The sequence below is a fragment of the Anabas testudineus genome, chromosome 12 (genome assembly GCF_900324465.2).
Source record: "Anabas testudineus chromosome 12, fAnaTes1.2, whole genome shotgun sequence".
NCBI classification, from domain to species: Eukaryota; Metazoa; Chordata; class Actinopteri; order Anabantiformes; family Anabantidae; genus Anabas; species Anabas testudineus.
The window spans coordinates 7,514,346-7,541,915 of NC_046621.1; the positions used below are offsets into that span (position 1 = coordinate 7,514,346).

At 41.1% G+C, this 27,570-nt stretch overlaps 1 protein-coding gene across 3 annotated transcripts; it reads right to left on the reverse strand.

Annotated features, from left to right (window-relative positions):
- Positions 1-303: 303 nt before the first annotated feature.
- LOC113158612 (nucleus accumbens-associated protein 2) lies at positions 304-27,400 on the reverse strand. 3 transcript variants are annotated; one of them, XM_026354645.1, is made up of 7 exons: positions 27,031-27,400; positions 9,716-9,897; positions 8,883-9,623; positions 7,214-7,390; positions 6,301-6,406; positions 5,970-6,067; positions 304-5,882 (listed from the first exon to the last, which is right to left on the reverse strand). In XM_026354645.1, the coding sequence occupies exons 2-7, from the start codon at positions 9,825-9,827 to the stop codon at positions 5,356-5,358; spliced, it is 1,761 nt and encodes a 586-aa protein (XP_026210430.1). In that variant the 5' UTR covers positions 9,828-9,897; positions 27,031-27,400; the 3' UTR covers positions 304-5,355. The 3 variants fall into 3 exon arrangements, with proteins under 3 accessions (XP_026210430.1, XP_026210432.1, XP_026210431.1); XM_026354647.1 differs by lacking the exon at positions 27,031-27,400 and adding an exon at positions 11,007-11,385; XM_026354646.1 differs by lacking the exon at positions 27,031-27,400 and adding an exon at positions 10,913-11,385.
- Positions 27,401-27,570: the final 170 nt, after the last annotated feature.

The following is a 27,570-nucleotide window of genomic DNA, read 5'->3' on the forward strand; positions in this document are numbered from 1 at the left end:
ATGCCACTATGTGCTGAAAAATGCATCTGTTCTTTTATTATGTTCTATATCTCATTTAAAACATGTTGAAAAGTTCACGATGACTTCATTTTACATGCATTCATCTTTCCAAAAGCTTAATACTAGTGTTGCACAACCTTCCAAACTAAATTCCTAAAATGAAGCCTATAACGACATCCTCTTGTTCAACAGCTATTTGGTGATCTGACACTGGGCAAATCCCTTAAAATAAACCATTCTTTGTACACATCTTTCTTAAAGACATAACGTAACATTGAAAAAGAAAGAAAGAGGAGGGTCATATATGGTGAAGTAAAGACTTTTATTAGAAAGCAGATTTTTCTGTATTGCATTTAAAGAAATCAGGTACTCTTGGACTACATAACTCAAACTCGTGATGGCAAATATCATGATGGGAATGAAAGGTAGATTTTTCTGCAACATCAAAAGTGGCAACTTGCATTTCTGTAGTTTATATTATTGATGCTTGAGTCAGAAGGCGCATAAACATTTTAATATTTTTCATTTGAAACATAAAGCAGTATCAACACTGAAATTGTTCCATCCCAGTTTGCCTGGTCGAACCCTGTAGATAGTGAAGAACATTACCATGAGTGTAGGGTTGCATGATAAGATCCTCTTTTGTCATATGGACTGTTGTCCATCAAGAGGTCACCAAGACTTATTAGGCCCAATTTTAGGCCGGTTCTTAGGAGAGAATTACAGATATAGTCCATGTCAACATGGGACAGCTCTATTCACAAAGCACCAAGGAATCAGCCAAATATCGTCAGTCCTTGTTGAAGAGACACACGCTTTACCAAGAAGGTTGGAGTTAACATCACAATGTCCCTCCACTCTGGAAAGTAAGCTAACACAGACCAAAAAAGCTGGAGAAAGACAAAGCAAATAGCAAGAGCACAGCAAATCATGTCAGATATTCCATAGTGCACTTTGGGTCTCATCCCTATTCTGATTGTCAGCGCTCTGAACACATGGCTTTAAAAGTTGCATTTTGCTCTCTTTCACCTAACCCCCGGTCAGCCTTGACATTTTTCCTCTACCGTTTAATTTTTCGAAGTGGTTCTAAAGTGCTGGCATTATGACACATACATACACATATAAACTTTTAGTGCATTTTAGTGCGAGTCTGCTGATTTCAAATGCACACTCAATTGGGTAGTTAGTTTATGTATCCCACTCTTAATCACTACTTTACTGTAATTTTTTTTTTTTACAACAGATTAAACTTTACACAAACATTCAATAAAAGGCTGGGCTGTGTGATAGAAAATAGAAACCTACTCATTGCAAGACTGCACAGTCTTTGTTTGCTAACAGTGACAACAGTTGTTCAGCAGAAAATACATGGTGCATAAAGATCAGAGGTTTCATCAGGTTAGTGAGTGTCAGAATGGCATGCATTCTATTATACAAGTATTTCTTTGCATATAAATGTGTTGTTTTAAGGATAAACCATTCCATGGAGCAAAGACTACTGTGCCCAATAGATTTACAGTAATGTGGGATGAACAGAGCACTGTGGTTTTAGAAAGTAGCACAATTTATTTGGGAAGAAACAAATGTGAAAGTAAGGTTGTTTCAACCAGCAATTCCATTGGATCTCTTACTTTTAGTAAACATCCCGGTGAATGGCATACATGCCAAAAGAAAATGTTCTACCAATTATAAAATAAAAGAAATATGTTGTTTAAATCAAATAAACATATAAAATACATGACATTACATACATTTAAGTGGAGTTGGGGTTTTTCTTGGCCCACACCAAATCAGACAAACTGTATTTTTCTGTTAGACAGAAAAATCAGATGCTTGGAACAGGATTAAATGTGAAGGCATCAGGAAAAATAAATGTAAAATATATTTGTGTGTGTGTGATTTGTTTCGTGAAGACTAAGTGAGGAAGAAGAGAGATTTATCTAAGTTTGACTAACACAGACATACAATAGATATGTTAGATTTCATTACACGTTTTTGATGCATGTCAGTCGAGGGGATCCAGGTTGTTGTTGATTAGCTGCATCTAAATATTAGTCTGTTATCTTGTGTTCAACTTAATCTTGCCAGTTTTAACATTTCTGAATTACTTTACTAAAGTGTCTGTATTCTGCCACTATACAGAGGGTCCTTTGTCTTGTTACATAAAGTTATGGTGCACATCACAACATCCACTCCCACACAGTCACAGTCTAAGGCACTGCTCCACAATCCTTCATCACTACAATGAAAGATCCCCTCTATTCGGCTTTGTTTTAATAAGAGTTAATTTCAAATTCCTCTAAGATCAAATAGCTGAATTATGCAAAGTTCAACCTGTTTAAAAATAGATCTTACTAAAAGATTTATTGTGTATGAAAATAATAAAAGGGAAAACTAAATTTATGTGTCATACTTACTGCACAGTTTTAACAGTGGAGAGCAGGGGGCTCCATTTTATAGCGTAGCAGTCTGACTGAGTTGCAATCTGCAATACTGAAATGTAATCTAAAGTAATTACTGTAATTACATATGTATGCATTTTTGGGAAGACTGTTGGTTCACAAAATCAAAAGTGCAAATTAGAAGTGTAGCCGATCCTCTCAAAAGTCCAGTAATTCAATTAGTGGCTCCAATAAACTTCTTTCTTTATTACTTATTATTATCTTTATTCTTTTGTTTTTACAAGACCAGCTGTAGGAACCAAAGTTTAATAAATTATAAATGAGTTAAAGAAATAATTTGCTAAACCTTTAAGTATATCTACACAGAAACTTTTAGAATCTCCCAGTTGAGGGGACATGTATATGTCATTTCAACATTAGAGACATACAGTAAATCATGTAACAATAGAGCAGTTTTGTACATACTAGGGAAATGCTCCTTGGTGTTCATCATGTTGGAAGACCTGCTCACATCAGTTTAAAAAAAGTCACAGAATCGCTAAAGCCTTAGGTTGGAGCATCATCCAGATTCACACTCAGATTAGTTTTACATTATGGCCCATTGTTATGAGTATACAACCGAGGAACAAGGTGAGTCTTATAAAAACACAGATTCAGTCTTTGACCATATTCAATCAAGGCTTGGAGCCCTCACCAAAGCAGTGCTACGGCTTTACATTCATCCATCATTCCAGCCATTCCATCACAGCCACCGTCCAAATGAAAAACTATACTGTAAACGTCATTAATATCACCTAGTGCAATTATATCCCTGTGATGTGCAGGGCCATGTTAAAGCATTCCCCAAAGAACCCGAAGCAAGATATGTGGAACACAGATGGATAATAACCAGGTCCAACATTTGATGTGGCACATTGAAGTATACAGATCAAATACATCTGGGGCACAAATTACATTTTATGCTTAATTTCTAAGAGAAGTTCTGATTGATTTTATTGTTCTATCACTTCATAAATAAAGTTGGCGGCTTAAAATACCTTTGGGGTTAATTCATTTAAAAAAATATGATGTTCTGATTAAATGTACTTTTACAGCTGATTAGGAAAACCTACAAAACAGAACAAAATATAAAACAGTGCAACATTTAAAAAAAAAAAAAAGAAAAGGAAAAGCTGTTTAGACTGCATCACTATGCGAGGCAGAAAGCATGAAAACAGACATCAAAAAAGAAAATTACTATGACAAGTACAGGTTTAAGTCACTGTTTGACATTTCCCCACTCCGTCACCTTCTACAGTCATTGTCAGAAAGACTATTTGTTTCTTTCCAAACACACAATCCCCTAAATCGAATAAATAATCAGGGTGATGTGGAGGAAATTTTGTCTTTAGTACAGTCACATTTTGCCAAATACCTTAGTTTCCCCATCTATTAACCTTCTTTGAGTGCAAATGCAATAAGCCAGCAGAAATTGCTCTTATAAGTTTTATTAAATAATTTACCCCCACCCCCACCCGCCCCCTCAGGAAAATAACAGGATGGAAGCAGGACTATGTAGCCTTGGTGCCAATCACACCACCACATCAAAGTGAAACGGGGCTTCTCTCTGGTGTGTTTTTTCCTCTACCACTCAGTGTAGTGCACTTCTTCTTACTACTCCATGTAATGAGTCTCCTCTATCTATGGTGACAGCACACTCCATAGTACAAAAAGAAAAAAGAAAATCCAATTGGTACTGTGTCAAACACAGTCAATCCTGGGTCACACCCAGGTCAGTTCTAATGTGTGTCAGACTGAGGTCAGATCCCAGTGACAAATGGCAAAAAAAGTTCTTTTGCGCATTAATGACATATTTCGAGGCAACAGTAGCTGATTTCTTGTTTATATGCAGGTTTGTGGCTTTGTTAGTTTCGACTGTTCTCTGTATCCATTGTTTGTACTCATGCATGCAAGCTTGGATTTTAGTGCATGTTCTTGTTCATGACTCTTCAAGACAAAATTATGTATTTTTAATGCATCGGTGCAGATATTAAAGGCTAGGTATCAATAGGCGGGAAATATGCGCCATGGTGTGTGTGTGTTTGTGTGTGCGTTGGGAGGGGTGATGTGGAGCAGACACAGGCATCACATTGACAATCCAATCCAATGTGTCACGGGCAAATATGCATGGAAAAACAACTCCATGTGATAGATTCGGTGTTAGATTGTGGAGAAGTCTTTGGCTTTCACAGAAAAACCTTCAGTCATCTCTATCATAAAAATGACAATCTGTTTTAACAGCCAAGAAAATCGTTTTAATGGTGCTAATATAGCACTTGACCTTTCAATTATAATACTATCTTTGTGTTAAACCCATACATATTTATCATATCATGTGATACGGTCAAACCCTACACAATCAGCTGCTTTTAAAGAGGGAGCAGTTTTCCCAAGGTTACATGGGTTATTTTCAGATGCAGCTTTCCAAGAAAATAGATTTATTTTATAAACCATTATTCCACACTTCATAAACTGCCAGCAAAGCAGCTATTGCTTTTGTATTGCACTGAAACGATAAATCATTACATCCATTTGTTCTGCTATCAGGCCTTTGTAATATTGCTGCAGGTGCCGAAATACTTAGTAAATATTGAATATATGGAGAAAAGGGTGGAGCAGAAATAATTGATTTTCTCAATGTGCTAATGCCATGCCTGTGTCTACTTGTATAATCAGTGCTCTACTTCCATTATGAGTAAGTATGCGTGTACAGAAGCACACGTGTGCGCATGCATGTGTGACAAATTCTTGTACAGTAAGACCACAAGCACAGCTTTGTATACTGAGTAATTCTCATTGAGGAAGCACAGAGGAGAAAGAGTGGTGGACGAGATGTTAGAGTAAGAGAGCAAGCAAAAGAAAATGCGGTGTTAAACAGATTTTTCACAATGTGACAGGCAACCCACATGGACATTCACTGTCCATTCAACCTCAGACCTTGTCCAAAAATTTCTTGCTCAGGTGGTGTGTCACCACAATTGCCTGCCTCAGCTCCTGGGATCAAAGTTGGTGCCCCAAGTGATCCGTCGACACCCTCTAACCCAGCTTCATCCTCATCTTCCTCCTGTTCCTCCTGGGTGACACCTTCACCTTCACCTTCAGCCTCTGCTCCAGCTTCCCCGGACACGGGGCTGCCCTCGGCCAGTGGTGGGTGAGTCCTGAGAGGGTCTTTGCGGTCTGGATACAGCCTTTGCTCTAGGGTTTTGAAGTCAGGCTCGAAAGGGAGGGGCACCCCTGGTTGTGAGGCACCCAGTGCCAGGCCAAGACCCACAGCAGCACCCATGCCCATTCCTGCACGGTACACCTCCATGCCATCGGGCAGCATGGACTTGATCTTAGGCAACCATCGCTTGCGGACACGCCTCGCATTTGTGCACATGTCAGCAGCAATCACATTCATTTCACTCTCCTTGAAGTTAGGGTTGAAATTTTGACAGTAGACTGTAAAAGAGAAAAAAACCCATGGAGACAAATGCACTTTTGCCAAATTCTGTCACATATATTAAATGATAAAGACAATAAACCTACGTTTGACAGCGTTGAGGACCCTGCTGTCCAGGGGTTTCCTACTAGGGTCACTAGTAGAAGAACGGATACCTGTCCCACAGCTATTGGCTAAAGTGTTTCTGCAAGGATACAAAGTCAACACCAGGGGGCAGAGTCATCAACACAGGCACATAGAGTAGCAAGACATGGGAACACACACAACTAACCGCATTGCACAACATGGCCACAGATGGAGTGTGAAAGTTGGTTTCTGACAACTGCGGTAGTGTTAGAGTCATAAACAGAACACAAATCTTACAGTAGGCCCTTAAAGACAAAGACAAACTAAAGTTGTTCATGTCTTTATACTCACCTATCAAAGAATGTGGCTAGCAGACGACGCAGCAAGACTTTGTGTTTGATACCAGCACATAGATGACAATTCATCAGCTGGCCACGAGTCATGAACACCTGTGTACCTGTGTAGTTAGAAACAAAGAGGTTTGTCTTGATCACATTACAACCAATGTCTTTGGCTACGAAAACTTACGATGTTTGTCCTTTAATAATTCATTATTTAAAACAGACCACTATTAAATTACTTAGCTTTGGATTAATTTTCAACTTATTTATTTTATATCTATATATGTATGTATATATATTAGATATATTGGCTGTCTGTCTGAAAAGTACACTCGGAAGTGTTCAGACTCCATTCTTTTGTCTGAAGAGATTCAACTTTAAATGGACTCAGCGTTTTACCAAGTTCCATTGTAGGAATTATATTAGCGACATGTTGAGCAGTACCTGCTCGCTTTGAAAGTATCTTTTCTGACTGCCAAGAGCAATATGCAGCACTCAGACCAAAGAGTTCAGTTTTGCCTCATTATACCAAATATTTTTTTGCCTCATGCTCTCAGAGCCCTGTAAGGGCCATTTGGCAAACTCCCGGCAGGCTGTCATATGCTCTTTACTCCAGAGTGTCTGTGTAGTCGTTCTACCATAAAGGCCTGATTGATGACTACCGCAGAGACGGTTGTCCTTCTCTCGCACTCTTCAATCTCTGCAGAACAACTATGCAGTTCAGTTTTATGTCTTTCGGACTGACACGGTGACATGGGCCAAACCACTATGGCGGTCATTGTGAATAACCTAATGTATATAATCCACCCTGTCTACACGATCCTCTACCTACCAATTTTTAAATGACCTACAGAACAGAACAGTAAAGTGTACAGGCATGAACACTGTGCATGCAGAATAACGTGAGATGCACGCATGCCTACCAGCTACCAATTCCAGCTTCTCCCCAGGGTCCCCCTCGGTGTAGAGCTTAGGGTGGCAGCGGTAGCCTATCTGGCTGATGAGGCTTGCAGGCAGCGCTACCAGGTCCCTGCGGATGAGCACACAGTTGCGGTTCTCCAAGGCCAAGGGCACTGCTGCCATCTCTGCCTTGTCCTGGACTGATGAAACCAAGCAAGAACAGGAAGGGTTCAGGAAAGCATGCAAAAAAACAAATGAGTTTTGCATTACACAGCAAAACAAGAACAGATAAATGTGCCTGCATGCATTAATTTATCCCTACATTTTGTGTCTCCTGTTTAAAGAGGCTAGATGTGTAATTAGCAAAGCAGGCTGGTGTAACCTCCTACAAGTTTGTTGTGTTTCATAAATGTTTTAGAGTACTGCAGATGCATCCCAGATAAGTCATGATGCTGCATCAGCAACTTGAGTTTTGGAAGGGAACAGATCTAAGGCTCGGTGTTAGGTTCTTGCTCACAAAATTATTTCGCCTAGACTCCAAGAAGACTTGTTAGTGTATGCACATGTACACACTAGTGCACACGCGCACACTAACACACACCTACACACACACACACACATACACAAGAGATGAGGAAAAATGAAACCTTTAACTGCCACACTCATGCACATACTGTACACAGAAAAGTGTGGATGAATGCGTTTGCATGTGCATACACACTGTTGACCTATGCTAACACACACACACACACACACACACACACACACACACACACAAACACACACACACACCAATGAAGGGTTCTCAAATATCCCACAATGTCACCCTGGGGTGCTCTGACTGATTGCAGATAGAGTGCATTTCATAAATATCTGAAACTCTAGAATTTGACAAATCTGTGTGATGCCTTTGCAGGATGCTAAGAATAAAGAAATGTGTGCATATGTTTGTAACTCTCCCGTAGTGTCTGGTTTGCGTGTTAGTATGTGAGTGCAAACACGAGTGAATATATCTATGCCTGCATGTGTAGGCAAATGTGCAGCAGTATGAAACATAACAAAAAGCAGTACTAGCCAGCTGTAGCAGTGATAAGGAGTGCGTTGTTGGTCACGAAACACAGTCCAATCATAACTCCATAAAGCTGAGAGAACCCACACACATACTGGAGGCACAACATCCTGTTTTTTCAAGATGCACAGGATACATTATTTATGAAAGATTAAATAATGTAAGTGGGATAAAATGAACGTGCATCAGTTTTTGACCAATACAGAACTAGTCCAAACAAGGAGCAGCTATGTTCCAAACCCCTGCATTTATGGTTATATATTTCTGCAAGTCATGCCAAGTTTTACTTTTAGATCAGCCTGATATCAAATGTTTTTTTTCCTGTCTAAGCCAAGGGCAGCTGAGTAAGTAATGGACTTATTCAGTCTCACACAACTAGAAAGATAATGTGGATGCAGGACTGATATTGTCTTGTTAGCATTTGTTCATTTGACCATTGTTTCCTTAAAGTAATTTCAATTTCCAGTAATCAAGACGTAAGTCTCATAAGTTAATGTAGTGGAATAAAATATTCAGTTTGTTGTAAGATAAACATCTAATATCAGTTTGTGATCATAAGTTTTTAATGACAATATTCCAGATTAATGAGTGATGAGTGATATCACTGATACAATATTACTCACTCCCATATGGGTTAGTTGAACGTCCATAGAGGTGACTGTAGGTATCCTCAGCGATTCCATCATAGGGCTCTTCTTCAAACTCCTCATCCTCATTCTGGTAAGATGTAGGACTGTCAGTGGTGGGCAGGCTAGATGCTCCCGGACTGGACCTTTCAACTCCAGCTGCTCCTCCTGTTCCACTTCCACTTGCCCCTGGAAGGTGGTAAGGAGGCAAACCAGGGATGGGGGTCCCTCCAGCAGTTGTGTAGAAAAGTGAACTGGCCCTTGCCAGCCGACTTCCCAACTCTGAATATGAAATCTTGCTTTGTGTTGGGGTGGTTGGGTCACCGCCTTCTAGTTTAATCTTACGCTGAGATGGAGACCAACCCGGGGTTGCCAAAAGTGCTGCCACCGCTAGGCCGTTGCCATTATTACAAGGACTCTGTGGTTCGGATCCTGTTTCCTCTAAGGACCCTGCTGTTTGCGAGTCACAGTGAGGCGAGTTTGCCTTGAACATAAGGTCCATGCCTCTTTCAACTATATGCTGAATTTGGAGGTAGCCAGCTGTGTACATGACCACTAGTTGTTCACTAGCTGCCATCGTTAGCTTCCCTGTATAGCAGAAAGTGAGGATCTGCTCAAAGCAAGCAGGTGTGACTGAGGAGGGCAACTCAAACTGAGTCTTGGTGGAGCTGCTGAAGAGGTCACGAAAATAGAGGCTGCTGGCAGCCAAAACGGCCCGGTGGGCTTTGAATGCCTGACCTGGTTCACAGACAGAGAGCAGAAAAAGAAGTTGAGAATATTGATTAAAAATGAATGTTTTGTAACCAAAACAACATTTCATACTAACCAACCTTTGACCAATATGGATACATCGCAGTAGTGTCCAAGCAGGCGCTGCTCATTTAGTGAGCCCAGAACAGTGGCTCCAAAGTTCGGGATCTCCACATGGAGCAGCTGGGACATGTTGGCTGCAGAGGAACAGGATGATGGAGTTTCAGAGATTCACTACAGACTTCACCAGTGAAGGAGGCATCTGTAAAAAAAAAAAAAAGGAGGTATAGAGAGCACGTTGGAGAAGTACGAAATAAAGATGGAGTGAACAGAGAACGCGTGAAAGATGAAAAGAGGTGCCAGAGGGAAGTAGACAGGCGAGAAGGGAAATTTGAGAGAATCTTAAAGGAAGCAAAGAGCAAGCAGCAATGAAAATAGAGTTGAGATAAAGTGAGAAAATGAACACTGTTGAGGGAGAAGTGAGAGGTGTGCGAAAGACAGATAGATATGCGGAGATAGTGGGTGAGAGAGTAAAGGCAGGAGAAATAAGGGAGGAGTCAGCCAGCCCATAAAAAAAGGAATACAATACAGTGCATGCTGTACATGAGAACGTTGTGAAATACCTTAAGGCTATGTTGTTTTACATGACTTGAATTCTAGGAACTCTGGACTCATTCCAGGTATTGCATTTAATGCATCAACAACAATTCCTCGCCAGACCTTGTTGACCTGTAAGTCATCCTTGACAACAACTTTTCTCGGAGAAGAAACGACAACGAATACAAACGGCCCTTCATGTCATAGATTCTCCTAGACAACCTCGTTTCCCTTTGTCTGTCCTCTTTCTAAACTTTTGGCTGGAAATCAAAACAGCACAACACACAATTTGATATTAACTTTGATAGTTCTCTTTACTCTTTCTTAGTAACAGTCTCCAGGCGTACTTGCACCTTCTTTCTTGCCCCGAACCTTGTGTCATTGTTTTTTTTTCTTCCCACCAACCCACACACACACACACACACACATACACACACGCACTAGTTTCATTATTGAGCAATGCTGCAGAACAGTTTCCAGGAATACAAACTGAAAAAAAATGTCACCGCCTCTCTCACACACACTCTCTCTCACTCCCACTTCATGCAGTCCATACAGAAAGACATGCACTCTCTTACTTACATAAAAGTGAGCAAGAATAAACACACAGACACACACACACACATACAGTATAGGCTGCATAGGGAAATTACTGTGTACTCTGGCACTTAAGCACTCACCTGGAGAGACCAGCACACAACTTTCCCCTGCAGTCTTTCACACACGCACAAATATTCAAAAAAAGTGCGTGCTGTTATCCCACACAGTTTTGACCTGTGTAAGCCAGTCTTCTGGTTAAGACACACCATTGAGCCTTGACACACACAAACACACCAGCAGCAGCCAGGACCAGGACAGAAGACAGTTAGAGGTGGAAGGAGAGCACTCTGATGAACTCCGTCGGGTTCAGTCTCTTTTTAACTTGTCAGTGTCATTCCCACTTTCTCAAAGAAGATTCTCTCTGTTGTCTGGCTGACTTTTCTCTGTCTGTCTTCCGTAGCCTATCTTCTATCTCTATATCCTCCTAAGCCCCATTCTCTCTGCTCACTGTCTGTTCTAGCGCTGTCTCAAAGCCTCCCTCTGCCTCCCTGTCATTATCTCTCTCTGTTTCTCTCCTCTCTCTCTACTCTCCAAGGGTTGAATTCAACAAGTGCCGCTGTAGAAAGAGAGAGTGACAGAGAGACGGAGAAAGAGAATGGGTAGCGAGAAAGCGAGAGCAGAGCGAATCAATGATGAAAGGAGTGGGAGGCTCGGTGTGTGCGTGCTTGCATGTGTCTGTGCGCGTGTGTCTGATCAATGCAGTATCTATACGTCGCAGGGAGTGGGAGGGAGAGAAAAACACAGGCTACAGTTACAGACAGAGACAGAGACTGGGCAGAGCTAGAGAGAGGCAAAGAAGGAAGGGAGGGAGTGAGGGGAGAGTTGAGACAGAGAGAAAGTCATTTGAGGACAGTACGAGTAGAGAAAGACAATTAGGTTGAAGCAACTTCTGCCACTTTGCTGTGGACATAGATGCGTACTGTATATGGTCTAACAGAAACAGGAGGAGAATGACTAAGATAAAAGAGAAATGAAAAAAGCCTACTGAGGTCACAGCCACCATTAATTAATTAGACACAGAATAGTGAAACTTCTGAAATCCCTGTTTGACGCAAGTCTGGAGAGAATGTGTCACATCTGGGTAAAGCAAAGCTTTACTAACTTGGAAGCTTTAATATACACAATTCAGTAATCCTCTAATCCGTCCAATTGCGGAATTAAAAAAAAAAAAAAAAAGGTTCATCAAAAACACAGTCTGTCATTTCAAGGTATTTCCCATTTTCCTACAGTCTTTGGAAGACAATAGTTAAAAAAAGAGGTTTTACTTTTGAGCGAGTGTTGTGTATTTTCTCTGAATCATGCAAGGACCTCTCTGCCAAACACCTACACACAAGTAAGAAGCACTGTCTACACGCAAGGCTATTTTGTATTTCTACATGAATTGATAAATTAAATGATTAATTTACGCCTCCACACTGGTGGCTCGGCTTATTCAAGTGACATTTATGTGTTTTCTGTTGTTACTTTTTTGACCATGTGCATGGAAGGCCTCCCTAAATGTTGCATGACGTGGATAAGGAGGACAGGAGCCAGATGTCACAACTTGTGACAGGGAAGAAAAGACAAACGACAACAGCAAAAGGAGAGAATAACTTCCAGAGAAAAGGTGCGTGGGAGGAACAACGTTAACTGCTGTGGCAGATGAGTAAGTAGGTATGTGCATATACACACATATAATTGTTACTACATTCTTGCATGTGAGAGAACAATCCTACCAACACAATAGAGGTGATGTGATGAGACATAAAGTCAGGGAACATTCAATAAATTATTTTAATATCTCATACTATAAATCTTTTCATCTCTTTTCACACTACACTGTAGCATGTACCCAAAAAAGCACCCAGACACAATGCTTTTCCTTTTTTTTTCTTTCTTGCCAAAGACTTGTCAAGTGGAGAAAGTTGTGCTTAACTGAGCAAACTTTTACTCTTCAGCGGAAATATGAAAGGGAGGATATCACAAAGCGCTGAATACAGTGAGTCAGACTTCGGTTTAGAGAGCTTTGCCCCAGCAGTGTGATATCTGTGCAGCGCGTATAGGCACACATGAGAGAGTGCACACAAAAAGCACATTGAAACATAGGACACACAAATCCGCAAATACACTAATGGAAACACATATATACCCTGCAGCATTCTCCCCCACATACCACACACACACACATTCAGGTAATCATTCTGTGCACACTCAGCAATACACCGTCTGTTTATCGGTCTGTCCCTCTATAAATCTGCCACACTGCTTGTCCATCAGTCCATCCATCAGTTATTGTGACTATTGTGTCCTTATATCGCCTCTTGCTTTCCCCCTCTCTCTTTTCTCTATCCTTCCCGCTCTGCATACCACATACCCACTGTCTCTCTGCCAATTAATGCACACAGGGCTGCATTGCAGTGAGGTTGGCGCGTGCCACGGCAGCAAGCACAGTACAGAGTCTACAGACATGCATGTACGTGCCAGCCGGGCAGAGTGAGAGGGAGAGGAGGGGTGGAGTGAGGCATAAGATGAAGAGGGAGGGGGAGAGAAAGAGCAAAGGAGAGTGAACAGAGAATATGTCGAGTCAGGCAGACAGGACGGCGGTGTGCCACACTGCACATATACACAGAGACACAGCCGCATGTAAATATATGCAATGACAAATGTATGAATAAAGACACATATACACATTCATTATGAGGATATGAAGTGAACAGACATGCACATTCACACATACATCAGACCAAACATATACACACACGATCATGCACATGCAAATTGCACCCTCCCCCTTCCTGCATTATATAAAGACTTTGCACACTGCTGATAAAATATACTGTAATGAAGATAAAAGCATGAACTTGCTGGTCTGCCATGTGAGTGTACGTATGTGTGCACGCCTCTCTGCTGCTTGAGTCCTCATTTCCTTCAGCGTGTTTGCATTTCCCAGTCAAAGTTTCGTGCATACCAAGGCGTGTGTTTATAATCATCGTGTATACCCTCCCTACCGGGCTGCGGCTTTCACCACTGTATGTCAGATATATATGTAAATGTGCATGTGTGTGTGTGTGTGTGTGTGTGTGAGTGTAGTTTGTGAGTGGAGATATGAGATTTAAATGCTGTTCTGATTGCTGTTGTCTGCTTTGTTGGAATGTGATACATCCATTTTAATCAAGCATTCATACCTACGCACAGTGTTATTAACTGTAGCAGCAGGTCCAGGCATATTTGAATAATATGAAGAAATGAGACCGTTCGCCAGATGGCACACACACATACAGTACATGTGAACACACAAACTGATTTTAACTAGTAGTTATACTGTAGCTACCTAACAAGTGACAATAGGGCGCCATTCAACCATAAAACCATAAAAGTCACGCACAGTTTAGAGTCACATATATTTGCAATTCAGTACTTTGTGGAATAGTTCAAGTACGTTCAGTCTTGAATTCATTCTTGAAGTAAAGTTAGTGACTCGCAATGCAGAAAAAAACTAATTAAGACGACAAATGAACAGAACAGTAATAATATGAATTCATGTTTCACTTAAAGTTCTGCAATCCCTAAAAAAAAAGCAAACAGAAATTTTTTGAAATCAGCTAAATAGGAACAGATCCTTCCCTTCCTGCTTATGTTGCCTCTATACAATCTCAATATGAACACTTCCCTCGTTATAAATATTCAGATCCTGCAGTTGTTCTCATGTCTAAAGTGTACCAGACAACAGATTCTATCCACGTTGAGACGGCAACGCTCCCTGGCAACAGTTCTACCAATCGGGACTGAGCGGGTGTCTGCCGGAGTCTGTCTGAGGATCATTATGGGATGTCGTGAGAGAGAGAGAGAGAGAGAGAGAGAGAGAGGCTGCTTATCACCGCTTTTAATGCAACATCATTCTCTGTGTATAGACCCTGCTGGGTGAAGTTGTCTGCACATAGCCAGGATCAAAATAATCTTTTCTTTAAAAAAAATAATAAAAAAAATAAAAAATCTCCCAATGATTCACACAGTTATGTAACAAACAGACAACTATGAAATGATTTGTTGTGGGCTGCATATTGTCTGGTATCTTTCCACTTGTATTCACTCAATATGCACCAATCATGTAACTGTCTGATGACGAGAGAAAGTTCAGGTTTAACCAACAGTACAAAAAAATGACAACATTTTGAATCGGAGGACCTAAAACCACTATTATTATAAACTGTCACAATTACTTTAATAAGAATAAATGTAACACTAAGTACGTCAGAGCCCTGGATAAATGTTCTAGCTTCACTTCTGATTCGTTTGTCCTGATTAAGACAGTATGACCACTTGGACTTTCCGGACTTCCAGACTGGACTGTACGTTGATATGTGATTTTAGCATGACAACAAATCTGAACTTTACTTTGCTCATCACTTAAAGCATTTATGTGCTGTAATAACATGTTGGCACGAATGTGTGGACTCCCTCTCTTTACAGGGGAACATTCTCACAGCATTCGGAGATTCAGTAATTTTATAAATTTGGTTTACTGTCCAGCCTTATACTGTACTATATTGTCTGCTGTTACTGTAAATCATTAACAAATGTTTATTTGCCTTAAAACCAAACAGTCAAAGCGTGACGAGGGCATAAAGACATACTGTAAATTCTTGTACTGTTATGTAGAGGAAGACAGCATTGTAGCAAGTTACCACCTCTTATTGCACCAAAAATGTCTACATCTCACAGTGGTCCAGAGCTTTATCAAACATAAAGTTGTGACAGAAAACTCCTGTAACAGCAGACTACCTGTCAGTTTAGCTTGCAGTGGTGGTGATGTGCGCGAGAGAGAAGCAGACAGAGGGGAAGGCAGACGAAGAGCATGTACAGTGCGCGTGCATGTGTGTGAGTGAGTGATCCTCCTGAGGAAAAGGCATTGCTAATGGACTCCAAGTGGCTGTGGGAGGTAAACAAACAAACAGTAGCAGCGGCTACCACATCACACCAAATTCCACTGGCTGGGATATCGAGACAGCTACATACACGCATACAAAAATATGACCCTGCATGCCACTGAACATACATGTAGACTTTTGGAAAAAGAGTTGGGAGTTGAAGAGACAGAGGTAAATCAAAAAGTGCACAAGAGGAGGTTAAATTGAGAGCTGAGAAGAGGAAGGGAGGAAGAGACGAGTTAGACGAGCAAAAAGAGAGTGGAAAAAGAGAGGGAGTGTGTGTGAAAGATGCAAATAGAAAAATAACAAGGGATAAGTTGACAAAGCACAGTCACAGGGAGAACCGCGTTAGAGAGGGAAATGAGGTGGAGTGACAGTGACAAAGGAAAAGCTCAGAAGGAGTTCTGGGTGAGGAGTGAGACTGTAATAGCTGAGATGACAAAAAAGAATGCAGGGGAGAGAAATCCAAATGCTAAAAGGCTAAACAGACTGGATTGGCTATATTTTTCGACTTTACATATGATGTGATTTCATTTGGAAATGACGCGTTCGGTGTCTGTGTTTCAGAGCAGGAACGCAGGCGAAGCCAAGCAACATCAACAAAGTGACACTTTGTTCCAATAAAAAAAAAAAAAAATTCCACCTCCACATTAGTGATTGCAAAATGTCAGCATCACCAAATAGCCTCCACAGAGGAAAAGGGAAGAAAATATGTATGACACGAGAACATCAGGGGAAAGTGTTAACGGACAAATTCAGTAATACTGAGCTCATATTGCAGAACCATCGGAGCCAGCAGATCATTCCAGATTATGGTAACACATAAGTGTGACGTTAGAGCGGCGAGGAGAGGCAGGCCCGGGACTCACGCAAGACGGAGATATTTTGAACGGACACTGACACAAGACCAAAAATTCCCAACTTATAAGGAAGCTATGTAAGCAACACAGGAAGAAAAGGAGGGAAGAGAGAGTCCAGTAAAACCAAGAAATGATTCAGGAGGCATCAGAAGAATGAGTGCATTTAAAAATGTGTCAAAGCAGCTGCATTGGTGTGCGTACACAAGGATACAGTATACTGCACTATGACTGCCATGTGATTTTTTTTTTTGAGAGAGTTTCTAACTAATATATCCTTTACACTGGAATTGGCACGCTGCTTTCATGTGACTGGTGCGTGTCCAAAATGTAACAGATAACTGTACATTTTCCATGAGCCTAAGGGCCCTAATTTTATGCAAGCGAGCACTGATCTTCTGCCAGCAAAGTACCCGTTTCAATAAGCTCAGGCAGAATTTTTCCACCTTTAATTCCACAAGATCTTTAATTTAAATTCAATGTGTATGAAAAGAGGACGTTATAAAGTTCAACTTATCCTACACCAAAGTGGAATTTATTACAAGGCTGATGTTCTGAACTTTATCAGTCAGGAAGAAGAGGAAATTGTTCATGGTATAAAGTTAGGTGTATGTAAACATATAGTATAATGTCTATCTCCAAAAAAACTAATCCACTTGAAACAACATAGTTTGCCCTTGGCATCACAGTAGGGGTGTTGTACTCCCACCTTGTGACTCTGCTTTGACAAGGACACTGGTTTACTCTCGGGAAAAGCTTCTGTGGCATCGCAAATGTGCTTCCTCATTTCCAAACTATGACTGTGCCGCAGCGGGGAGGGTACTGGTTTGAGACGGAGCTAATTGGCTGTATCTGCCGCCTGCTTTAAGACCACCTTGATAATTTATTCTTGTAAGTGGCATTACAAAACAGGTGTGCCACTGCTGTGCTAGCACTCCTGGCCACAAGACATATGATACTCATGTATGCTAAAACTCACAGGATTTGTGCAGTTGCTTGCACTTTGATTCAAAAACACATGGCCCCAAAACTTCATTGATATCCTCTTTTCACCATGACCTTCATCTGGGCACAACAGGGGCAATAAGATAAGCCTGCTGAGTGTCACTGACTGTCATGCAAGGCCTACAATTAGGTTAGATTTCACAGTATGTTTGCCAGTGCCTGTGCATCAGTGGTGACACACCCTATGCATTTGTTCTCAACATAATTTGATTTTGGTGGTGGATGAGACAGTACAACATGGAGGAAGCAGGATGAATCAGCATGACATCAAAGCATATCAGTGGTGATCCTGCACACCCATACAGTACGTACAGTATGAGATCAACAGTCAAAAGACTGCACAAACACGTTTGGCTTGTTGGTTAGTTAATTATGCCTTTCTATCAACAATTCTTGTAAAAATTCATATCTTGAATTGTTTACATCTGTGTTTGCTAGCCTGCAGTCTTCTTCTTCTTCACCGCCTTTGTTGGCAGTGTGAAGTGTGAAACCAGCGGCAGGCGTGTGGCTCACATCACCCACGTTAATGTACCGTAAGCCCATCCTGGTGCATGTGAAGGAAACATAGCACAACTGGTGATGAGAAACTCCTCAGAGTACATTTAAAGGTGACACTGAATGAGAAACATGTTTAATTCTTACATATTTACAATCACATGCTCGTACAACTGGTTTCTTTTCATTTCTAAAGACCAGTTCATGGTTTCTTTATGCCCCGTGATGGAAAGACACGGACTTGAATCTGCTCATACTATAATTAGGTATGCATTTGTGAAACTATTTAGCACACCCACACTACAAAACATGATATCATGAATATAAAAATAAATAAATAAAATCACTACGTGTAACCACTCAATAACATTATCAAGGATGCTATATATACCTATGATGCATATTATATTAAGCTTTACATCATGTCTTTAGTCAGGGGTAAAGCGATCTAAAAGCGAAAGCCAGCTGAATTTGCTGTTGTAGACCCATCCACGGAGCTTCATCACTTTTACTGACTGGTGGGGAGTACCCAGGCATTCAAACTTCACAGTTTGACTGTAGCAGTAGGAGGTTCCAGTTGTTTACAAAAATTAATTAATTTATTTGAGACGTGGTTTCAAACTGTAACTCCCTGTTCAGGCAAAAAAAAAAAAAAACTGTAATAGTTTGATTTAGAGGTGTTTTTTTTTTTTTTTTTGCAAAATATTGGAAAATTAGAGCTAACAATGCTAGAAGGGCTAATACAAAATACTTGTATTGTGCTTGCCGCACAATCGTGCTTCATCTGTCAGAGTATTTTGAAGCTCTGGGCTTTTCTAACAGACACAAAAACAACAGTGAATACTGGAGTTTCAACTTATGTTCATTGACCTCTCTCTATGGCTCCCTTCAGAAAAGTTTATGCACATGTCTAAACAGGTGTCAGTTTATTTATTATCTCAGTGTTATGGATATATGATATTACCATTTGGAAACAGGCAATATGCTAAATTCTGTGTTATACTTCTTGAAAGGAAGTCACGTGTTATGTTAATCGATTTTAATCCTCCGACAATTAAAAATGCTGGATAACAGCTGCAGCTACTGTCAATCTAACAGGGCTATGCAAGGTAGGAGGAAATAACACATAAAATGAGGCTATGATAGGATTGTCACACATTCAAGTATAAAAGCAGGGTTTAATATCTCCAGAGTACAACTGAAGCATTTTCCGATCAGGGGATATTTCTTTACATGAACTGAATGTTAAAGTTTCCAGTGCAGATAACACCAACAGTGAAAGGGGTGAGTGTCAGGAAGAAAGTGACACAGAAGTAGAAAGAGGGGGGAGATCTGGAGAGAATAAACATGCCATTTTAATCACCCCGCGCTGTTGTTTCTGAGCTGAATGTTCTGCAGTTGACACATGCGTGACATCAGAGCAGCCCAACATGGCTGCCAGAGGAGCCCAGTGCACTGCAGAAATGAGGACACATCTTTCAGCATCAGTGCCCCACTGTCTACAGACAGGCATACACAAACACACGCAAACACAAAGACGTACAGAGGGAGCAGAGCCCACATCGACCGGCGAACAGAACACTATAATTCATTCTCTTGCATGAAAAAAAATAAATAAATAAACTAAGGGAGAACGAAACGCCGTTTGATATCTTCATTAGAGTAGGTGAATCAAAAGATTGTCTCGTGATAAGCAGCAAAGGTTTCCTCACAATGTCGCCCAGTGTTATGTTGTATCATAGTTGTAACATAACATTTCGTTTGTGCAATACATTCACATTTATTTTGAGGCCATGCGCCCCTCACCCCCACCCCTGCAACCAACCCCCACCCACATTACTGTGACCCAAGAATCTTCCAGTCAGCACCAGACTAAGCTACCATACATGTACTCAAATAACATGTCACCTTGGATAACCTCGTGACACTGGTAAAACATTGAAAAGGGCTCTAGCTGACCTATGTGATCAGAGCTTGTTTATCTCTGTCTCAAGTCAGTACTGAGTAAACAGCATGGAAACAGACAGCCCTCTCACACAGCTGAAAAAAAAAAAAAAAAGATCCAGGGACTGCTCATACAGTAGATAGAAACAGGTGGGTCAGGAAGGCGGTTAGACCAGCCAGGCAGGTGCCATGCTTTATGGAGTTTGTATGTTTCTCCTGTGCCTGTGTGACTTTCTTCCAGGTACTCCGTCTTCCACGAACAGTCCAAAGACTTGAATGTTGGGTTAATTGGTGACTGTCATTTGCCCATAGGTGTGAATGAGTGTCTGTCTATATATGTCAGCCTTTGGGATACACTGGTTGACTGGTGCTTGGCTGGACGGTTTTCATAGCTAGTCGTATGTACTGTATAGATTTAGGTCAGTTATTTGCTGAAAGATGTGGGAGTTCCACAAAATGAGCACAGATATACAATAGGAATGTTTACAACATATATTTCTATAGTTCTTCCAGGAATCGGTCATCAGTACTCTTCACTTACGTGCCTTTAAATGCTGTTATATGATCCTGTACAGAGATATAGTAGTCATAATACTATTCCTTGAGGAAACAACATAGATAAAGAATCTTTTTATGGTTCTGACTATCAGATCAGTTGGTATGTACCAGTGCTGTTGATGAACAGACAATATCAACCAATGTGGCCTAGACTGTTGTTCATGGAACTAGAGAGGAGCTTTTTGTCTTTGAAAAAAAAAAAAGAAGATAAAGGCAAAGTAGTTTCACATATTTGTGTTCATGCCAATAATTACATGAAAACACTGGCACCACTCCTATACAGTATGTACTATAAATATGTAGCTGCCGCCAGCATCTAACTGGAAACATGAGGAACCTGCTCACTTGGCGCTGTCGGAAAGTTTAATAAAAATCCACCTATGAGCGCCTCTAAAGCTCACTCGTCACACGTTAATTTGTTGAAGTGTAATAACAAAAGTTATTTTCATGGGGTGAATTCCTACAGTAGTTGTTGTCACCATATGGTTGCCAAAACAACCATTGTTGGTGGATGGGTGGATTGTTGCGCCAACTGAACAGAGGCAAGCAAGTCGTCCTGACCTCCCAGCTAACCAGCTACTGTTCAGCTTTACACTGAATCGACAGCGGACGGAGCGGTATCGAATGTCTCAACCTTAGTAAGGCAACTGTTTCAAAAAATGTCACACTATTCCTTTAATATTAAAGAACATTTATTCAAATTACATCTAGACGTCATGTATTTAACTGTTGCCATCAAAATAACCACAAACTAATTAGATGACTAACAATAAAACATTACAAACCGAAAAAAAATGCCAGGAAGGAAAAATTTATTCAAAGAGGCATTCACCTACAAATGCAATGAAAGCATCAGGTGGGCAATGGTGTGATTTGGTAGTAATTTCGAACGCATGTTAGCTGTGGAAATGGGTGGGGTGGTGGTGGTGGGGGCTGTGTAGTAAAAACTACCCGCCTGAGATTCCTGTCTTTTTCCACTAGTCTCCCACCAGCATTCTGCCAGGCTGTAAGAACATGAAGACCACATACAGGGCAGGTCATTGCCACGGAGAAGGGGTCAGCCTATTTGCGTTTCTAACTTATTGCCTTATACAGTAATTAGCAAGCTTTGTTTACTGGCTGGAGTCTTGAGAGAGAGGCTTGAAATTTGCAGCAATTTAAATACGTAGAGAGCGCAGAAAAAAAGAGCATGGAAAATTGAGGTGGGCTGCAAGGATAAATGCCATCCCCAGTGCTCTCCCTCTCACTGCGACTACTTCTGCGAGAGTGTGTATGCATCTGCGTGATTCCGTGAGGTTTATGTGTGAGTACGTGTGTACGTGCATGCCTGTGTGCGTCATCCGTCGAATTATAGGTTTGACTTTCACACAAAGTCTAATGTCCCTTCAGTGAAACACCAAGGATCTGAGAAAATTGTTCTAACTGTTCAGGCTACTGCTTTCAGTTACAATGAAACCTTTGCAAAGATACGGAGAGTTAAAAGATGATTTAAGCCCACACATGTTTCTCTAGAGATATTTAGGTGAATGCCAGTGACTTTATGATTGTAAGCACTGACATACTTTAAATTAAACTCACAAAGGGAATTGAACAACGGTTCCCAGAAGTCGAAACTAAACACCAGGTAATTCTAAGAATAATTACACAACGATGAACAATTTGGAAATCTTCTTAGCTCCCCGTAAAGCCACATAACATCCATGTTTTATTTTAACTGCTCTGATGCCAGAGATATCATCAAATTAAACAACACGGCTTTGACTGTGAAGTACCATTAAGTGTAAAATCTAATTTTCCATCATGTTTGAGAACGCAATCTCGTGACTCCATCAGAAACACATCCTTGTCATACTTCTCAGCACTCTGTAATTCCCTGCTACGGCTACGTGCTCCTATTCATGCTGAAAATACTTGGAACAATCAAATGTGCACATGCTCCCTTTTTCTTTTTTTCCACTCAAGCACAAATGCACAGACATGCACAATCACACATACACCCACATACACACACACACATATACACATTCACATAACACAGGCACGACATTCATGCCATGTGATCTTGCTAGGCATTATGCCAACGGCCAAACATGTCACTTACCAGAAACCTCTGAGACAGAGTGAGAGAGCAAGACAGAGAGAGAGAGAGAGAGATTTTGCACATTTATCAGTTTGTGAGAGCTCCTCGTCAAGTGTAAGTACAGTACATACACAGGGAACATGAAATTTAGCTGCTACAGTTATCTGCAATGTACTGTGGTGTGGGGGCAGTCGATTCTGAGAAGAAAAAAAAAAAATCGAGACATGTGATCTCTGAGATCTAATGTGGAATTGTTCTAAGGAACATGCCATGTTTACTGTTCATTGTCTTAATTCTTGGAAGGCTTCCTGAAAAGCACACAGCGAGCCAAAGCAGCCCAAATGAGTTACATTTCAAGATTCCTAATGGACTTTGCTGATCCTCTCTCTTTCCCTCATTTGTTCTGTCATTACTTGTCCACATTTCTGTGTTATAGAATATATATATACATGTGTACATATGTATATACAGTACAAGCGTATACGCTGCACATCACTGTGTGTGCACGGTAAATGTCAATAAAGAGAGAACAAATGCACTTTAAGGTTTCAGAAACTCCGATCCGTGGCTACATTATTGTCTTTATGTGTACTTGGGCCGACTGTCGGGCACGAGAAATCAATTTTAAAGGTGCAAAAATAAACAGAGGGAGACACACACATACAGTGCGTCCCCGTGCTTTCTCTTATCCTCAAATCTAGTTTCCTCGAGTGGGGCTGAAAGTGGGAGGAATCAACAAAGCTAATAGTGAATTCCAGGAAAAAAAAAATTTCACCACCTTACATATTAAATGAGCAGTGAATTCAAGGAACTGCCCAACCCAGTTTTGCAGCTTTGGCAATCACCTTTTACACCATAAACATGCATGTGGCATGCAAGTAGAGTAGCTGCAATCCGACTGTATCATGCTAGATAAAACAGCAAAGTGTTTCGCTGCCAACTTTATATAAGTGGTCTTTACCTTTAAAAGACAACTAAACTGAACTAAGATGAGGACTCTTTTTTATTGTTTTCCATTTTCCAGATCAAACAGGTTTACTATCGATTTTGATGGGAAACTACTGTACATTAGTTAGCAGACAGGCCACTTTGGTCATTCAGACATAACTTAGTTTATCTAAACAAATTTCTTTTTCTGCGGGGCTGCCAAATTCACCCATTTGGCCGTCAATCTAATTTGATGTGACTCCCAACTTAATTTGGGCTTTGATAACGAAATATGTGGACAAGGCAAGGTCACTGTGGCCTCAAACTTTGTTTACTATTCATCTGCATTTCATGAGTTGAGAATTTTTATACCCCCATAAACACACACACGCACACACACATAGATTTTAGGCAAATGAGTCATGTTTGTACCTTACAAACTGTTTGGCTGATGAATGTCAAACTTATCTTAGCTTTATGGAAATACCAGACATTTATACTCTCATTCTGAAGAACCTATAACCACACTAATCAGTTCTCCCACAGAATAAGACCAAGCTATCTTACTGCTCTTTCAGTCCGTTCTGTGAAAAAAGGGGCTGCAAGAGAAAAACAAAACCCGCATGATAAAACATTTGCATGTTGGCAAAACAGAATCATTCACATATATACCTGGAAAAAGTGAATTCTAATTTTCAAACAGGCTTTAATTGTTGCAACTTCAAGGGAAAGACACCTACACAGCGAAGCAGTAACTACTGTGTGCTGGAGTACAGGCCAAATGATTTGTAAATGCAGAACCGGAATTAGCTTCCAAAAAATCCTACCATTTACATTTCGAAAAGCTGTGACACTGTGTGATTTTGTAGTGATATATATCTCTCTGGCTTCAGTAGAAAGGTTTTTTTTTTTTCACAGTTACCCTTAACTGTTTGAATTGCATTTCCATGAAGAGCAACCAACATGCCTGAACACACCAGCAGCAACATTTTTTTGATCCATCGGGGTTTAACTAGAACCGGCTCCTCGCTACGTAGAAAACACAGCTAATGTATGAGAATATGATGTATGACTGGTGCCCTGTATCGCATACCATCAGCGATGACTCATCACTGTCTCAGGAAAGGAAAATCATACACACATAAACACACTCCCCACACAAGTATACACGCATATACAGAGTGCGCCAAGCATGAGCGAAAGCACGCACGCACACACAAACACACACAGCAATGAAGCAGCAGCACTAGGGACAAAACCGGTCTCCAGGTTTCCTAAATGAGTAATTATTTCTTAAATAAAACAACAGAAGAAATCTCAGGTTAATACAATCCATTTACCATTAAGATTCTGCAAATATTTGCTGTCGAAGAAATAACAGCGGTAATCACCTCCACCTGCTCGACGTGTTTATCAAGTGATAGTTATTGCTACCTTGAATTTCTTAGAAAGCGCCACAGGAATTTTAGAGCTTCTCCTTCTACTTTGTTAGTGTCGAGACAACACCTCTTGTTCATTTTGATGAGGCAAGAATCTCTCCTTCTTTTGAGTTTTCTCTCTTTTACACCCTCACCTTGTCAGTATACACATCAGTTATATTCTGAAACTGTGTTGTCTCTCTCCTTGACACTCCCCACTTGCACACAGCCCTGGGCCCCCTTGTGGAATGCTGTATAGTTTGAGGCCTATGGAGGAAGGGCATCCTGGGACACAGCAAGAACACACACACACACACACACACACACATGCTGATACACGAAAAATGCATACACACAGACAAATACAGCTGTTGAGAGCCATCACAACCCCTTGGCAGACGTCCAGTGCAAAGACGAGTGGTGTTGGAAGGCCTTGGTTTAGAGAGAATAAAAAACATTTTCCATGTATGTTGTGTCAAACACTGAAGAACCTGCATTAGCATCATAAGATGCCTTTATGAAAACTATGGATACACACTCATAGTAGTACAGTAAGAACAACACATCTCATTATGCCCCGTGATATTTTTACATAAGAGAAGTACAAACAGATGGGCACTACAATGCTCCAACACTCTGAAGTGGGATTCAAAACCATAAAAAGGGACACGCTATAAACAATCTGTGAACTTCACACTATTTACACTACTACAGAACTCGAATTGACCCACATTGCGCTTTGAGCAAGCAACCCAACCTATGAAGCACCTGTCAGGCAACAGGAATCGCAGACATATTGCCAGTAGGCCACACACCGTATAGCCGCCACATGACAAAGATGAGATATAACCCATTACACACTTGCATAAATGCGGGATTTTTTTTTCACAGTCATCCTGAGAGCAAACGCACGGCTCAGCAGTGGACGAGACAATAAGAACGAGAGCAGGGTGATAGAGAGGGAGGGAGAGAGAGAGCGTGTCTGTGAGAGAGGGAAGGAAAGTGACAGGAAATGAAGAAAACTGCCACAAGCTACATGCCGGCTAGCCACACTCTGCACACATGTACACATAGGAGAAGGGGGGGGGGGGGGGGGGTAGTGTACTGTATGTTTAGTCAGATGGCTCCTGCAGGGTTCAAGTAAGGTAAACAGAGCCACCATCGACAGAGCTGATGAAACAGTAAGCAACAATAAAGTGAATAAAAGAAACTTTCCACTTTTCAAATGTGATCTTTGTGACTATTAAACATATGTAGTTTAGTGTTTTTGTCACTTGCACTAAGACAAACCTGTCTTAGTGCAAGTACAGTAGATAGGACAAGTTGAGTCCCAGCAGGATTCATGTGAAGTGTCTGCAACTGAGGATATATAAGAAGTCATCTATCCAGATTTTCTTTATTTTTTTAAATTATGGTCCACCTGATTTGTATGAACTACTGGTTGGAGCCATCATGCAACATATAGCAATACAATGGATGCATTATGGGTGGAGATTTTTTTTGTGTGTGTTTTGACTTCATCATGACGCAAGACGCACGATAATATAAAGCCACTTTCTCCACTCATACAGTTGAAACTAATGACTGTATTTCTTGTGGTTACATGTTCTAACGTGCTGCCCTGCGTTATTATTACACTACAGTTTGCGAGACTAAAAAAAAAAAAAAAAAAAAAAAAAAAACCACAGATATCACCAGTCTGGTTAAAGTCGTTAACGCGCGGTACAGTCCACTTCTGCGGGAATTACCCACCATCCTCCACGTAAAACCCTCACATTTCGTGCTATCGCCTCATGGAAGTTCAAGAGACGAACTTAGTTTGGTTTTCACTTGATGAGAATCAACTCTCACGCTGTAATGTCAGCAGATAGTCCGGGGTATGCGGCTGCCCTATTGTAGCCGTAAAGACGCAGAATAACGCATGGTGAAACCTATGCGTCATACAAATCAGGCACTGTAAACATCAAGACAAGACAGAGAGGAGGGGGGTGGGGGGGACATATTTACCCGAAATGTCGCTATTCCATAAACTGCGGCTGTCAGCTGGCGCAGATGTGGCAGATTTTCTCTTCGGATAAGCCTATAAAGTTTGCGGGGTGTTCCAAAATGTAAAAAAAAAAAACCCGCAGGCCCCGGTCTCCCCTCGTCCGCTGGCTCCCTCTCACTCTCACTCTCGTCCTATCTCTGCCGCTCGTCCCCCATCTCTCTATCCCACTCTCTTTCTCGCTCTGCCCGCTTCTGTCCCTTTGCAGGAAGTGAACGCCGCTCACATGAACGGTATACAGCCTGACATCATGCACCATTCGCTCCAGAGTTTCTTTTTAAAGACACAGACATTTTCGGTGGGACCTGCCAGGTTACTGTAGGTACGTCCTACTGTAGTCTATTCTGCAAACGGGCTGTCAGCAGCGCTCGGTCATACCGTGCGCCTTTACGGACACATGAACTCGGTGCACTCTGCAGGCTTAAAGGTGTAGACTACTGTACTACTGTAGGTGCAACAAAGCCAACAAACCACTGTCCTGCAACCTTTCGTGTGCGTAATGT